Source organism: Arachis hypogaea, chromosome 4, assembly GCF_003086295.3.
Source record: "Arachis hypogaea cultivar Tifrunner chromosome 4, arahy.Tifrunner.gnm2.J5K5, whole genome shotgun sequence".
In the NCBI taxonomy this organism is placed as follows: domain Eukaryota; kingdom Viridiplantae; phylum Streptophyta; class Magnoliopsida; order Fabales; family Fabaceae; genus Arachis; species Arachis hypogaea.
The window spans coordinates 1,798,295-1,815,609 of NC_092039.1; the positions used below are offsets into that span (position 1 = coordinate 1,798,295).

The 17,315-nt window shown below is 35.9% G+C and overlaps 1 protein-coding gene across 1 annotated transcript; it reads left to right on the forward strand.

The window, feature by feature from the left end:
* The first annotated feature begins 4,356 nt into the window (after positions 1 to 4,356).
* On the forward strand, positions 4,357 to 13,428 carry LOC112795659 (protein transport protein SEC23 E). Its single transcript, XM_025837706.3, has 12 exons — positions 4,357 to 5,337; positions 5,931 to 6,104; positions 8,341 to 8,502; positions 9,200 to 9,342; positions 10,077 to 10,152; positions 10,297 to 10,469; positions 10,575 to 10,656; positions 10,829 to 10,906; positions 11,634 to 11,795; positions 11,886 to 12,149; positions 12,304 to 12,408; positions 12,666 to 13,428. The coding sequence occupies exons 1-12, from the start codon at positions 4,573 to 4,575 to the stop codon at positions 12,810 to 12,812; spliced, it is 2,331 nt and encodes a 776-aa protein (XP_025693491.1). The 5' UTR covers positions 4,357 to 4,572; the 3' UTR covers positions 12,813 to 13,428.
* The last annotated feature ends 3,887 nt before the right edge of the window (positions 13,429 to 17,315 follow it).

The window sequence follows — 17,315 nt, forward strand, 5'->3', positions numbered from 1 at the left end:
GCGATTCTAGTCATTTTACAAACATTTCATAATGAGTAAAAATTTTTAAGAGTAAAATTATAAAAAAATAATTTATTTAGAATCAAAGTAATGTGATTAAGTGTAATTTATTTAAATATGATTTAAAAATAATTGAATAACTATGTATCGTAAAAAATTGATATTGGTGAAGAATAAAATTAAAATTTATTTCTATGTATCATTTTTGTCCCCAACGTTTTTATCCTATTTAAGTTCCTAACGTTTCAAAATCGTCTTAATTTTATCTCGCTGTCAATTCCGTTAACAGATTTCTAATGGCAGGACAACATTAAGTCAATTTTGAAATATTAAGGACTTAAATAGAACGATTCAAACGTTAAGGACAACTTTGAGACTTACCCCAAACGTTGGGACAAAAACGATACTTTACTCTACCTGCATATATTGTTCGATGACAACATCGCCAATATCCATAGCCAGCTTAATATCAGTAGGAGCTTGCAAAACTTCATCGGTAACCATTAAGAATGGGAAGTTCTTATCCGAAATAGAAGTACCATCACCCACCTCCGAAAATGAGTGCAATTTCTCTTGCTTACCCACAAAATTGGTCATCCCTTCCAATGAGACCCCCTTTCCAACATCTTCAGTATCATCATCAATAGCAACCATCTCTGTTTTCCTCTTCTTGAAAATCATATATTTCTTTTTCGAAATAGGTTGGTTCACCACATTTTTGCTCCTAATTGAAGCTTTTAAGGTCGTCGCAGTCACATCAGGGTACTTCCCACCTACAATGAAACAAAATATCAAATCATTCATTATTAGATTATAGCTATCTTTTCATTACAGTATCAATCCCTTACTTAAATACTTCACGATAGATTCTCTATCATCTTCCCATGGAAGTATCTCATAAATAGAAATCAATTGGCCATTCTTAATATGGCTCAACAAAAACTCTATTATACATGCATCCCTACTACTAATTCTTCAATACCCAAAACATGAGTTGATTGAGAGCACCAATAAAAGAAAAATTTTTCACCTAAATGCTCGTCCATGTAAAATGAGAATTCGTCGTCCATACTTTTAATTTTCAAAAACAACTTTTTGAGATCCTTAAAAGAATATTTATACAGTTTAAAAATCCCCAAACACGGAGAACTATTTAAGTTCATCCAAACTCCTTTCCACATCCCTTTTGCTTGAAACAGTGAGAAAAACAAACTCAGTGTAGGTTTCATTTCTAAATAATTCATTAGAATTTCAAAACACCTAAAAAATATCCACCCATTGGGGTGGAGTTGAGATGGGGCGCAATTCAACTGCCACAAAACAAAACATTCAAAGTCTGTAAATGACAATTTCACACGCAACTCGTGCAAAACACAATTATGCATATAAAAGCTTTCAAAATAATTTCTTTTATGAAAAACTCTTTCCCCCTTGTACATGGCAACAACACAACATGAATACCAGAACCCACCCTCATATTTTCCGCTTATCAATCTCAATGACACTCTCTTCATCAACAAATAAAGACCCACGAATTTTTACATCTTCCCCTACTCAGTTATACGAACCATCATCTTTCCTTCGGACTTCAATCAATTTCTTGACATCCATTACTCTAAAAAATGATGAAGAAAGACAAATAGAAACACATGCACTAACTTTTTTTGCTCATACTTTAACCCTCTCGAAAATTGTCGAGTTCAAGGCTTCTGCTTTTATGAAACAAACACTTGAAATTCCAAATGAAATAAATTGGCACAATTTATGAAATTATTTGAAATTTTTTCCCCTAATCCCCACCCTTTATTTGAACCAACGGCCCAAATGTCATAGGAAAGCCAACTGGTGTCTAATCAATGAATAATACTTCACTAACGACTTTTTGTTTATTTTATTTTCTTTTATTTTTTACTATTTTCTCTCCCCACGAAAGTTTTAATAAAGTGTCTTGAATTGGGGACTCCACACCTATAACGTATAGACCGAGTTATACATCGTTATTTAAAAACTCAACCTATTTTATTAAAATTTCACCTGACTCAGCTTAGGCATTATGATATGGCCGTTATACATCGCTTATGAAAATCTCTGCATACACGTTATAGGTCGGCTATTAAAACCATAACGGCAAATCAGAATATTATTGATCTCCATGCGTTACCATTATAAATCAGTAACCAAAAAATCTCATATCACAAACTCCCAATATAAAGGCAAAAGGAGAACTCGCGACGAGGTAAGTTGAATTTCACTTAAAAATAAGTTGACAAAAGTTGACTTGAGCATCGGAGTGCCTTTTGCAGGTACCTCCCCCATCTTTGTTCATTCTGCATCAAGGTGTACCTCCCTTGGAAAAAAAGCTTGGAGCGGAGATAAGAAAGCTCGGAGTAAAAGCTTAATGAGAATGAGTTATACCTCGACTGACAAGCAAGAACAGAACCTCATGCGAAAAATTATTAGTGTAAAGTAGATAGAACTTAAAACTTAAAAGAGTCTCTCACCAAACCAGTATTAAATTAGATTTTTTAATATTCAACACAATTCCAGATTTATAGCCGTCTTTACTTTTTAGTGTGTGTTTGGATTGCCGTTCGTCAAACTGAAGTTTGAATAAAAGTGATTTTGTAGAATTGATTTTGGGTAGATGCGAGTTTATGCCAACATGATTTATGTTTGACAATTTTATATTAAAATTAATTTTGTTAAAATGAATATTGTTTGGATAATATTAGTTAAAATCACTTTTAGATAAATAATTAGTTAATTACTAAAAATAATATAATATTAAATTATGATGTTATTTTTTTAAGTATATTTAAATTTTTTTATACTTTTTTTAGTATATATTTTATATAGTATTTTTTATAGTACTCTATTTTAATATGTTATAATTTTTTATTATTAAAATAAAAATTAATATTTATTTATTAAATTAAAAATAACATATAAAAATTGATAATTTTAAGTATTGTTTTTATAATAAAATTAATATTTATTTATTAAATTAAAAAACATATAAAATAATAAATTTTAGTATTCTTTTTAAATATTTTCAATAATCTTATTTTTATTATTGTTTCAGGTTTAGCTTTTTATTAGTTATATTTTTATTATTATTTATAATTTATTTTTTATTTAATTTATTATTTTTAATAGGAACAATAATATATATTATTAAAGATTAGAATAATAAATCGTGCACAAGAATTACAATAATAAATTTTACAGTATAATCGTTTTAATACTCTCAGTATGTCTTCTTTAGTATTATTTTGGACGATAAAATTTTATTACTTATGACTCTATTGTTATGTATGATCAATTTTTTATATACTTTATCCTTTTTAATAAAAGCAATAATTCATATTATAACAAAATTATAATAAAAAATAAAAAATTAAGATATGAAAGAAAGTATTAAAAATGATAAAAAATTATAAAGAAAACTATTAAAGCCAATAATGACCAGTAGGGCTGGAAATTATCCGAGTTGAGTCGAGTTAGACCAAGCTCAAGCTTGACTCACGAAAATTAAGCTTGACTTACGGCTCGACTTATTAACAATCGAACCTATTTCGTATGCTCAAACTCGACTCAACGAAAACTCACGAGCCGACTCAAATAATAGGAACATAATCTATAATTCTATATCAATAAATTATAACTTATATATATTAAAAAAGATTAGTTTTTTTAATATATTGTTTATCTATCAATTATAAATTTTTTATTTATCTCCTACATCAAAATTATATATAAAAAATGACTATAAAATTTTAAACAATTATGAATATTAATATATATGTAAAATTATATATATATATATATATATATATATATATATATAGATATAATTATTAGTATGCATATGCTATATGCATTCAATCTATACTTTTAATATTTTATATATAATCGAACTAGTTATCAAAGCTCAAACTCGACTCATTTAATTTATGAGCTCAAATCCAAACTAAAATTCCGCTTATCAACTCACGAGTTCAGTTTATCGAGCTATTAATGAGTCGCATTCAAGCTGGCTCATAAGATGGCTTAACTCACTTCTAATCCTAATCACCAATAACAAACGTGAAATACGTTAAATAAACCCATAAACTACAATTTATTATTTAAACGCGCTTTTAGCATGCAAAATCACATCAATATTTGAAAAAAATTACCAAATATCAAATAAAAACGTCCAAAAAACTTAAACGAAATGTTATCCTCTACAACTTATTTATCAAACAGACCCGAAGACTTTACAAATTAAGCTTAACCATTAACGCAAGACAAACAAACACGTGCGTCTCACGCCCCAAAAAAAGATATACCCCTTCATAAAATAAACAGTCTTTTTAAATACAGTCTTTCTCTCTCGGTCTCTCCCTCCGTCACCTTCCAATGCTCTGCTGCGCAGCAAACTCATCGAAAAAACATCATCGCGTTGCTGTGTATTGAGTGTTGACCCCTTTCTCTCTTAATTCTCAAAGGGGTCCCCAAACACACAACTTCTAATTCTCGCTTTCACTTGAATTCCTCATCATAGTAATAAGCTAATAATAAATCCTTACAATGTCGGAGATAGCGAACACAGATCCCGAGGGGGTCGACGGAGTGCGGATGACGTGGAACATATGGCCAAGCACGAAGGTCGAAGCGAGCAAGTGCGTGATCCCACTCGCCGCCACAATCTCCATCATACGCCCTCACACCGACATCCCCCGCCTCCCATACTCCCCGTTACGCTGCAAAACCTGCACCTCCGCCCTCAACCCCTTCTCGCGCGTCGACTTCACCGCCAAGATCTGGATCTGCCCCTTCTGCTACCAGCGCAACCGCTTCCCCCCTCACTACTCCCAAATTTCCGAAACCAACCTCCCCGGTGAGCTCTACCCTCAGTACACTACCATCGAGTACACCGTCCCAACCGTCTCGTTAGACCCCGCTTCCCTAACGCACTCACAGGCGCCTCCGCCGCCTCCTCCGCCGGTCTTTGTATTCGTTCTTGATACCTGTATGATCGCTGAGGAATTGGAATTCGCAAAGTCCGCCCTCCGGCAGGCGATCGAGCTGCTCCCGGATAATGCCCTCGTCGGATTCGTCTCGTTCGGGACGCAGGTGCAGGTCCATGAATTGGGATTCAGTGATATGTCTAAAGTTTATGTGTTCCGTGGAACGAAGGAGATTTCCAAGGACCAGATTTTGGACCAGCTGGGACTTGGAAGGGTGCCTCAGAAGGGATTGGCGCAGGGCAGCCCCGGTGGTTTCGTTCCGGCTTCTTCTGGCGTTTCGCGGTTCTTGCTGCCTGCTTCGGACTGCGAATACACTCTCAATTCGGTAGTGTGGTGTTTTTCTTTCTCTTTTTCAATATATTTTTTTCTAGCTGAATTTCTGTTTTGCATTGTGTAGCTTTTTAGTGAGTTGAAGATGAACATAAATTGTAGGCTTTGCTTAAATGACTAGCACACTCAGCACTCTACTAATTTTGTGTACACTGCTACACCTTCTCTTTTTAATATTAAAATTGAAAGTTAAAAAGAGTGAGAATGCCAATTTTTTTTTTAATATAAAAAAATTGAAGATATATACTTGAGCTGTACCAAAAAGTGGAGCAAGTATCATTTCTCTTTGCAGCTTATCTTTCGTTCTTGTTTATTGAAGAGTATGCTATTTAATTTTTTAATTTTGTCCTTCACAGTTCACACTATTATGCATGCCGATAGTAAAATAAATTAATGGTTGAGTCCTGATTTTGTTTTTCTTAGTCAAGTGGATATTATGAACTTGAATAAATAAATACACTAACTAAAAGACACCAGTAGTTTAAGCTAGATACTTGAACCTGAAGTATTATTCATTTGTGTTCTTACTCCAGCATTCCAATTGAGAGTTTGTTCATAAATTTGTTGTGCTATTGTTTTTTCTTCCAGCTACTAGATGAGTTGCAGACTGACCAATGGCCTGTTCCACCAGGCAGTCGTCCAGCACGGTGCACTGGTGTGGCTTTGAGTGTTGCGGCGGGTTTGCTTGGTGCTTGTATTCCTGGGACAGGGGCTAGAATCATTGCGTTGGTTGGAGGTCCTTGCACTGAAGGACCTGGCACGGTAAATCAGTTCTCTGCTCTTAGCTGTATGATTTATTTTTTATTTGTTGTGAATTATTAATTTTGGCTGAATATTATTCTCAGTTCAAGACTGTTTTAGTGTTTTTATTGTGATGAAAAATGTTAGTAATAGGAAAACTTCATCTAACTTTCTAACGTTAGGAATGTGTTGCTACCATTGGAATTGTTGGACATTTTGTACCATGCTCATTTATCGAGTTAAGCCTCAAAGTGGTCCCTAAAGTTGCACTCGAGTCTCAAAGTGGTCTTTGAAGTTAATAGTTACCCAATTTCACCTGGGAACTTGCACTCCGGGACTCATACTGGTCCCTGAGGCTTTTTCCGTCCATCGGAACACTGAAATGATGTCGTTTTGTATTTGTAAAAAAAAAGAAGAAAAGAAAACCAGAGCCTCCCCTTCCCTTTCCTCTTTGTTGCCGATTCTCGCCGGCCTCCGTCACAGCGCCGCGCCGCACTCCCCCTTCTCCAACCTAGTCTCTTACGCTCTTGTCTCCTTTCTGTCTCTCTCTGCCTCTCCCTATTCTCTTGTCTCCTCTCTGCCTCCCTCTGCCTCTAATCCCAAAATTAATTCCTCCATTACCTCATTTTGTTTTTCTTCATGCACAACCAACCATCAATTTCCACAGACACATTAATTAAAAAATCTCATTATTCATCAATACACACCAATTCAACAAACTCAATTCAAAGTCATCTTCCACCTAAACCACAAAATCCATTTATCAAGTTCAAAATTTTATGCAACCAGTGACAGGATGAACTTCATTGCAGTTAATAAACAATTAAAAAAAAAAAAACTCCGAAGCGAAGCAAACTGACCTTGGTGCCAACCTTGGATCAAAATCATACTTTTTCAAGGACCTCAGTGAATTAATCAACAGTGAAGGAAACACCTTTCATGGGAGCAGTGCGGCACCTCTCATAGGTTTGCTCGAAGATCTCAGCTTCACTTAAGGAGTGCAGTGACGGGTTAATTTTGGGATTAGGGAATATAAAAGGGATCAGGGAGGCAGAGGGAGACAGAGGAGACGAGTGTGAGAGACTAGGTTGGGGAGGGGGGGGGGGCAAGCGGTGCGGTGCCATGAGAAAAGCTGGCGAGAGGTGGCGACAGAGGCCTCGGGTTGGGGAAGGGGAAGGGGAAGGGGAGGCTCGTGTTTTCTTCTTTTATTTTTTATTTTTTTTATAAATACAAAACGATGTCGTTTCAATGTTCCGATGGATGGAAAATGCCTTAGGGAATAGGGACTAGTATGAGTCCCGGAGGATGAAATTGGGTAAACTTCAACGACCACTTTGAGGATCGAGTGCAACTTCAGGAACCACTTTGAGGCTTAATTCTCATTTATCTGGTATTTAAGTTTCATTTGATGGGTTGGAGAACCAGATACTGTACTCAAAATCATATTATTTTATTTATTATTATTCTTTTATAATTTTAAGTTTAGTAATTTGTCTGATGCATTGAAGTGGTGCTGTACTGAAACCACATATTTCATTAGCAATCTTAAAAGTGGAAGTGTTTGAATCGAATAGATTTAAACTCCTTATATTCCTTTGTTTAGAAGAGGTAGGCATGCTGCTATATTAAGATACTATAATGGTGAGTTCACATGATTTAAGTTTTTCTGTGTCATTGACATTTTGATTTTTGATGGAGAATAAGAAAGGGGCAACTCTGTCTCTTTTTCTTAATTTAAAATTGCACAAAAGATTGTATTAAGTGGAAAGAAATCAAGGAATTACAGGACAGTTATTGAACAATCTATTAGCACGAATCATGAGTTTAGTGGATTTACATATTTTTCTCCTTAATCTCTCACGAAGATGCAAAGATCTTGTAGCAATCACTGGTTAATGTTGTGCTTTGGTGTATTTGGTTAGAGAAAAACTGCTAGAAGTTTCAATGTGTCCCCCCCCCCCCCCCCCCACCCCCCCTTTTTTTTTTCCCCTTCCCAACTGTAGACTTTATTTGAGACAAAGTTACATTTCTGACATTGCTTTGTGCTATGCTTCTGGTTTATTTCAAGGGCATATTGTCATCTGACATTTGAAGGGATTGGTGTTCATTAGGACTTATCTTTTATTTTGGTTTGGCTGTCTCGTCCTCTTTGTTACTTTCCTTTCTTCTTGCAGAATATCTTTTTCTACCAAAATAAGTAAATCAGCCACAGAACATTTCTAATGCGGCAAATTCTGATTTTGAAATTACTATGCAGATTGTGTCAAAGGATCTATCTGACCCAGTGCGTTCTCATAAAGATCTTGATAAAGATGCAGCACCATACTTTAAGAAGGCAGTCAAATTTTATGAGAGTATTGCCAAACAGCTGGTTAGCCAGGGTCATGTTTTAGATCTTTTTGCCTCTGCACTTGATCAGGTTTGTGTCAGAATACTTATTTTCTCATACTGCTCGATTTCCTTCACGGATATAGTTGGATAAAGAATGCATGGATAGATCACATATCTGACCGGTGTCAGAGATCTGATTGGTCTCTGAAACTGAGACTTCTGAATCACTTGGCATGAGTTTTGATTAGCGTGTAAATCATCAAAATTCTATATTAAAAGGCATCATTATACCTAGAAATTGTTTTCGAACAGTTACAGTTTTTATAACATTGGATTTTTTCAATTTTTGAACCAAAACTTTGCAGCCATCCTCATATCTTTGTACCCTTAATGATTTTTTCAATTTTCGTATCCTAGAAGAATGTCATCCATAGTTTGCATTCCCGGCTGAAGAAGTTTTCCGGACTTGTTTGGGTATCTCCTGAATGGCATCTCTCTCTTGATCTGACAACAGTTGGCATCAAAGCCTGTGAAACCATATATACTCAATGTGATTGATATATGTGCCATTTACAAACATTGGGACATTATATTGATGACATTATGATTATCAAGCTTGCTTTATCCTCTTGACACTGAAGCTATCTTGAGTTCTTACCTTATCAGTGACTTCCATAAAAAGAGAGCTGGTCTCATTATAAGAATGTTGCTTTAAGAAAACTATTAGGATCTGGTTATTCTCATTCTTTGTCTTCTACTAATTCATGGATGCTTTAATATTAAAGGTTGGAGTTGCGGAAATGAAAGTCGCAGTTGAAAGAACTGGTGGCCTTGTTGTCTTGTCTGAAAGTTTTGGTCATTCAGTCTTTAGGGACTCTTTTAAGCGTGTTTTTGAGGATGGGGAACAAGCTCTTGGTCTCTGTTTCAAGTAAGTAATCTTTTATTCAGATGTTATGCTTGGTTTTCTTTTCACCTAATTTCAGTTTATTTTGGCCTTCTGTTCACGGCTGTTATTTGGCTTCCTCCTTGCTTTCATTGGATCCCAACCTTTTCTGTAGTAATTGTTTGCTAGTGAGTTAATACTTAATCTGGAATTTAAGGGATTTTCTTTTGGAGAGGTATATTTGGTCCTTCTTTCTTTAGCATTGACATGTAATCAATGTTTCATTACATCAATGAGAAAGTAGGTATTTTCAATTTTATGAGAAGCATGTTACATTGTGAAGAAATGCTACCAATATGGAGAGAATTTCTGAGTATATGTTAAATGTACTATCAAATAATAAGTCACTAGTGAAAGCAAAAATAAGGGGAAAAATATAGGATTCAGTTTAGGCCTTTAGGGCTATTCCACTAAACTCCTAAAGCTTGCTTCTATCTATTTATGCATGTCTTGAAGATCTGAAGGGTACCATCTTTTAAGTTTTTTGGACCAATTCACTTGGTGACAATGTATGTGTGGGTTTTTCGGTGGTTTTTTTTTAAATTATTTTTGAGAATTATTATTTGACTTCACCTTTTGATTGATTTTGGGCTATCGATATTGTTTTTCATGTTTTATTTTGTATTGTCATTCTTCCTTTTTCCTTGTTTCCTATTCTCTCTAAGATATCGTCCCGTGCTATCAAGCATGCTTACTGCCAAACTTGGTTTATGTTTCAGTGGTACCCTTGAGGTAAATTGTTCAAAGGAAATCAAAATTCAGGGAATAATTGGACCTTGCACATCATTGGAAAAGGTTGAAGCATCTTATATTTCCAACTCAATTTCCTATACATATACATAATTGGCTCTGAAATTGGCGTTTGTGTTGGCTCAACAGAACTAAGATATGCATGACATGATATTTCTGGATTTTGATGGTTATTTTTACATTCTGCAGAAAGGGCCTTCTGTTGCTGACACTGTAATAGGAGAGGGGAATACAACAGCATGGAAGATGTGTGGTCTTGACAAGAGTACGTGCTTGACAGTGATGTTTGATCTTTCATCAAGTGACCGGTCAAACACACCAAATGCTGCCAACCAACAGCTGTACCTGCAGTTTCTTACAAGGTTGTGCTTGATAGCATCTCTTATATCTTATCCCTTATATATACTATATGCCACTTTCCAGCATCCTTCTGGGAGTTAAATGTTGATGGTCATTTCTTGTTGCAGCTATCAGAGCCCAGATGGTCAATTAGTGCTTCGAGTCACAACAGTAACTAGAAGATGGGTAGATAGTTCTGTTAGCACTGAGGTAGTTTCATTTTACTTTTATTTGTACAGTTTGGTGGTTGTTTCTTTTTCTTTTTCTTAAATTTTGTTATTCCCTGCATTATTTTCTTTGTATGGCGAATATTTGATGACAAGGAAATTGATAGATTCATTAATTATGGGATTTTAATTTAGTAACATGATTTTCTCATCAGGAACTGATTCAAGGATTTGACCAAGAAACTGCTGCCGTGGTACTGGCTAGATATGCTTCTCTGAAAATGGAGACTGAGGTATATCACTATTATTTTTTCTATCTTTTGTTCTCATTAGTGTTCCTAAAAATGTATTACAACTCCTTATTAGTGATTCATTAGTTTTACTATTGGCTAACTGCAAAAATTGCCTTTTTAACTGTCTCATCGTCCATGTTCCTACTTATTGAATGGTTGTAACCCACCTATGTACTTAAGCATGCCACTTTGCATCCCTATTAATTCTTGTGTTTTCAAAGCATGCTAACTCATTAACCAAAATCATGCTGTCAATGGTTATCCCCTTCACTGGTCCCCATCTTTTTATTTTTTATTTTTATTTTTTTGAAGTCCAAGTGACTCAACATCCACGTGAGAGGAAAACAAAAAGGGGATAGTGGATATCCTTGCATTATCCCCATTCTTGCATTATCCCCATTTTCTTGGATGTAGTAGCTTAAACATTTTAGATAGGCACTAGTTGATATGTTGTTAAAATGTTGATGACCCAATGGTCATGGGTGTGATCACAGCTTAGCATAAGGTAGACGAGCATGTATTACATGTTAGAGAATTCTAAGTCAAACAACCTTAGCCTAATAGCTTAATAATTTGAGATAATTACTCATGTTAACTCTGCTAGAGAAGTAACCATTTCATCTAACATCAAAACCACGTTGCTGGACATGTATTACATGTGGCAAAATTTATATCAAGTATTTTATTATACAAATGCCTAACTGAGCATAACTTCTTGTTTGATCAGGAAGCATTTGATGCCACACGGTGGTTGGATCGATACCTCATTCGCGTCTGTTCTAAATTTGGTGACTATCGCAAGGATGATCCATCATCTTTTACATTAAACCCTGCATTTTCACTCTTCCCCCAATTTATGTTTAATCTGCGGCGGTCACAGTTTGTACAGGTATCTTTTATTGCAATATTTTTCCTATCCTGATTTTCAATTTTCTTTGTTTAAACTTTGTTGCATGTGGGTGGTGATATGCATTGCCAGGTTTTCAACAACAGTCCAGATGAGACTGCCTACTTCCGCATGTTGTTAAACAGAGAAAATATTAGTAATGCTGCTGTCATGATTCAGCCATCGTTAATATCATATTCATTCAATTCACTACCTGGCCCTGCCTTATTAGATGTAGCATCCATCGCTGCAGACCGCATTCTGTTGTTAGATTCATATTTTAGTGTGGTAATTTATCACGGGATGACAATAGCTCAGTGGCGCAACTTGGGATACCAGAACCAACCAGAACACCAGGTATGTTCTTATTCATGTCCTGCTAAAGATGTTTTCTAGTTGAAAAATTGTGCTCACAGATTGATATTTGCTTTTAAAACCTAAAACAATTAATCTCCGGTATTGCATTCATTGTAGTTTCTTGTCCTACTTTGCTAACTTCAATATTGCACAGGCATTTGCACAACTATTACAAGCTCCACATCATGATGCCCAAATGATAATTAGAGAACGTTTCCCTGTTCCTAGATTGGTAGTGTGCGATCAACATGGTTCCCAGGTTAGTGTCATTTACCAATACCATTTTGCTTGTTATTTGTCTTATTTTGCTAGTCATGATCTTTTTCTAAAATCTGTCCATATCAAAAGTGAGGTATTATATTAATTCCAAATTTCCAAGTCAAACAACAATTTAGCAGTTATTTAATTTTTTTGGTTTGTTTTTCTTCGCCCCTTTTATTTGTCCAATCAGATTGATTATTACTTCAGAATAACCAATGATGGGAACCTGACCAAGGTTTTGTTGGTATCAAACAGGCTAGATTTTTATTAGCGAAGCTGAATCCATCAGCAACATATAATAATGCACACGAGATGGCTGCGGGTTCAGACATAATCTTCACTGATGATGTGAGTCTTCAAGTTTTCTTTGAGCATCTCCAAAGGCTGGCTGTCCAATCTTAACGGCACATATCAGGACATACTGACAGTTCATGGGTTTTGGAATTCATACTAAGGAATTGAACAATGATGTGCATCCTGCATCGCGCAGTTGTGCTGTTGTATTCAGTCATTTTTCCTTTCTTTCCTCTGTTCTTCATGAAGATAAGGTTCAAGAATTTGGAGAAGGTAAGGAATATCTCAGAAATATGTAGGGTTTTGGTGGGGTTGAATAAAGACTCCACAGGCATGTATATATTGAGTTTGGGATATTGTGCAAAAAAAAGGATATAAAAATGAGTTATAGAGCTATCTCTGCGGCAAAAGCAAAAAAAGCAAAGGAGGGAGATATCATGAGGTCTTTATTTTATTTTTGGCCTAGATCTTAATTTTCGTGTTGTTCATCTGCATTACATTCTATATAGATTTTTCTCTTCTTTTCTTTTCTTTTTCTTTTTCTTTTTTTTAATATTTTTATATAGGTTACAGAGTAACGAAATTCATTGTCATGTCCATGGAGTTTGTTCAGTTATTCCCTCGTTATTTTGTATTGTATATTATTAAGCTTATAGAATAGTATATATCATATTGAAAATGAATACTTATAGTTATGATAATAGGATGATAACCCTTTTCGTTACATGGCTGCTTGATCAAAACGTAAATGGGAATTCCTTGGTAATATGTTTTGTGAAAATGGCGGTGTGCCACAATTTAGAAAAATGTGTTTTACATTCTGCTTTACTAGACCTAAAAACCCTATGATTTGACAAATTTTCAAAAGAGAATTTACATATAACTGATCAGAGATGCTTCATAAAAGGAGGTATCAAAACCACCCATAAATGAGATAAAAATTTAAAACCATTAAGAGATTAAGAAAGAGTGGACACTTAACCCAGGTTCCCGTCCATTATTTCAGGATATAACTATGGTATCATACATGCAGTATAGTCTTCCACTACCACTAGTTTAAAATAAAGAATAGCAAGAAAACAAAGTCCAAAGCATCGGAAGCTCAAATAAGACCTCATCGAGAATCATCTGAGTCAAACCAGTGATTTGGTACAGCTCAGGCCTCAGGGAGCTCTTCATTAGCAGCAACCATGGCCGAGAAAGTGGCTGCTCATTCAATGTCAAGACTTGAAATACACGAAAGAAGTGAGAAAGAAGTGAGACAAGGATTGTGTTTTGGATGAATTTCTTGAGAGAATCATCTCTCAGCGTCAATATATATATACATAAGGTATAGAAATCAAATCCCTTAATACTAGGAGATACAACAAAATCAGATATCTAAAAACAGAAATTATATCAAAACAGAATAACTTATATAAAGCCTATATCTCTCAGAATAACTTATATACAACCTATATCTCTAATCTGATATTCAACACTCCCCCTCAAGCTGGAGCATATAAATCATATGCACCAAGCTTGTTACATATGTATTGTATCCGAGGACCCCGGAGAGCTTTGGTGAAAATATTTGCAAGTTGATCAATGGAGTTGACAAAGGCTGTTACTATTTCCCCACTTTGCAACTTCTCCCTTATGAAATGGCAATCAATCTCTATGTGCTTGGTCCGTTCATGAAACACAGGGTTGGAAGCAATATGTAAGGCAGCTTGATTATCGCACACCAATTCCATCTTACTCGGCTCACAAAACTTAAGTTCCTTAACTAATTGCTTCAACCATATAAGTTCACATGTGGCAAGTGCCATAGCTCTATATTCAGCTTTCGCACTAGATCTTGCTACAACATTTTTCTTCTTACTCTTCCAAGATATCAAGTTTCCACCAATAAAAACACAATAACCAGATGTAGAACGTCTATCAAATGGAGATCCTGCCCAATCTGTATCAGTATACCCAACAATTTGGTTATGTTCTTTATCTTCATACAACAAACCTTTTCATGGAGCACCTTTGATATATCTAAGGACTCTAACAGCTGCGTCCCAATGACTATCGCATAGGGAGTCAAGAAATTGACTTAGGATACTTGTGGCAAATGAAATATCTGGTCGAGTGACTGTCAAATAATTCAATCGGCCAATTAATCTATGATATCTACCAGGATCTACAAGAGGTTCTCCTTGATCTGAACTAAGTTTTGTGTTGGGATCCATTGGTGTATCTACAGGTCTAGAATCCAACATTCCAGTTTCTTCAAGAATATCCAAAGCATATTTTCTCTGTGAGATACAGATCCCAGCATTAGATTGTGCCACTTCAATTCCTAGGAAATATTTTAACTTTCCCATATCCTTAGTCTGAAAGTGATCAAACAAGTGCTGTTTTAACTGAGTGATTCCCTCATGATCATCTCCAGTAATGACAATATCATCCACATAAACAACCAGATATATGGAGGTCGTGGAGGAAGAATGACGGGAGAAAACTAAATGATCTACTTCACTCTGAATCATGCCAAATTTAGAAATAACAGCACTAAAGCGACTAAACCAAGCTCGAGGGGATTGTTTCAAGCCATATAAAGATCGGCGTAAATGACATACTAAGTCGGAAGACTCCCCCTGAGCAACAAATCCGGGAGGTTGCTCCATGTATACTTCCTCCTCGAGATCACCATGTAAGAAAGCATTTTTAATATCAAGTTGATGATGAGGCCAATGGCGAATGGCAGCCATAGAAAGAAAAAGGCGAACAGAGGCCATCTTCGCAACAGGAGAGAAGGTATCACCATAGTCCAAACCAAAGATTTGAGTGTGGCCCTTAGCCACAAGGCGGGTTTTTAATCGATCAATGGTTCCATCTGAGCCGACGATAATAGTATAGATCCAATGACAACCCACAGTAGATTTGCCCGGTGGCAATAGAACAAGATCCCAAGTACCAGTAGAATGTAAGGCAGACATCTCCTCAATCATAGCCTGGCGCCACCCTGGATGTGAAAGAGCTTCTGCTGTTGTTTTGGGTATAGAAACAGAAGACAAAGAGAAGGTAAAAGCATAGTGCGAAGATGATAAATGATGGTAACTAAGAAATTATAAATAGGATTAGGATTACGGGTGGAACGAGTACTTTGTTTGAGAGTAATATGAGGACTACTGCTAACTCCCGAAGAAGGATCCAAGGACGGTTCGACCACGGGTTCAAGAGATGAGTTATCTTGGACTGTAGGCCGTGGACGGCGATGATAAACCTGGAGAGGTTTTGTGGGAATAGGAGGCCCATCTAAGTAAGGAACAGGAAACACCTCTGTAATGGAAGGTGAAGTGATGTCGGGTGCAGAGAAAAAAAAGGGTATTCTCAAGAAAAGTGATATCAGCAGACACAAAGAAACGATCAAGAGCTGAAGAATAACAACGATAACCCTTTTGAAATCGAGTGTACCCTAAGAAAACACATTTGATAGAGCGAGCAGTTAACTTGTCTTTGCCTGGGGTAAGATCATGGATGAAACAAGTACAACTAAAGACTCGTAGTGGAAGAGAAAAAATGTGCTCATGAGGAAATAAAATGGAATGAGGAACTTGATTTTGCAAAACAGAAGAGGGCATACGATTAATTAAATAACATGTGGTCAGAACAGCCTCACCCCAAAACTTAAGGGGAACATGAGTATGGAGAAGAAGAGTGCGAGCAGGCTGGGATGTAAGACGAGTAGGAGATACAACAGAATCAGATATCTAAAAACAGAAACTATATTAAAAGAGAATAACTTATATAAAACCTATATCTCTCAGAATAACTTATATACAACCTATATCTCTAATATGATATTCAACAGTCAGCTTAGAAAGCAAACTATAAGCAACCACAAAATGCAAGAAAGCTATTGCACCTACTACATCACCATCAGCACCATTCTCACTCACCAAGCTCCCTTTCCAATTATCAGCAATCGTCTTTGCCTTTTCCCTTTGCCACTGAGATTAGGATCCACATTCCACAACTCTCGGTTGCTGGAACAACACAAAGCAACTCCTCTTCATTTTCTTCATTTCTACAGCATCCCTAATCGTCCTGCACCACCAAAACTCCAGTCCATGGAAGCCAGAACCATCCTAGGCTCAGCCGTGAACCGTGATCACAACCTTGTCCCCAAGATTTTCCCCAATCTAATCGCTCAACGCTTTCCCAATAATGTTCTGTTCTTAAATTCCCATTTCTTGCCATTTTGTGGTCCTCCTTTTTTTTTAAGATTGCATGACAAAGCCCTGATGTTATATACACCTCTGAAATCTAACTATTAAAAGGTAACTATTTGAAATTTTTTGTGTTGATCAATTCTTATATGTTGCCTTACTTTATGAGGATGTCGACACTAATGACGAAAAAGGGAGAGATTAGCAAAGATGAAAGAGGACCAAGACCTTTTTTGTTACTACGGAGATCGATATGTCTCAATTTTAAAATTCATAGGGAGTTAAGTGTCCAAACAAAGGTTTGTAAAATGACTATTTCTTGTTTCTTTTGTTATAGATTTGGACTAATGGTCCTTAACCAATGCAATAGTGTCTCATGTCAGTCCCTTATCAATCAGAGAGTGACAAC

What these genes read in the sequence shown, in the direction of transcription:
- LOC112795659 (XM_025837706.3), top strand. Translation starts at nt 4,573, where the DNA reads ATGTCGGAGATAGCGAACACAGATCCCGAGGGGGTCGACGGAGTGCGG. An exon ending in GCACTGAAGGACCTGGCACG is followed by an intron (nt 6,105 to 8,340) that starts GTAAATCAGTTC and finishes ATTACTATGCAG; the next exon opens with ATTGTGTCAAAGGATCTATC. An exon ending in CTTGCACATCATTGGAAAAG is followed by an intron (nt 10,153 to 10,296) that starts GTTGAAGCATCT and finishes TACATTCTGCAG; the next exon opens with AAAGGGCCTTCTGTTGCTGA.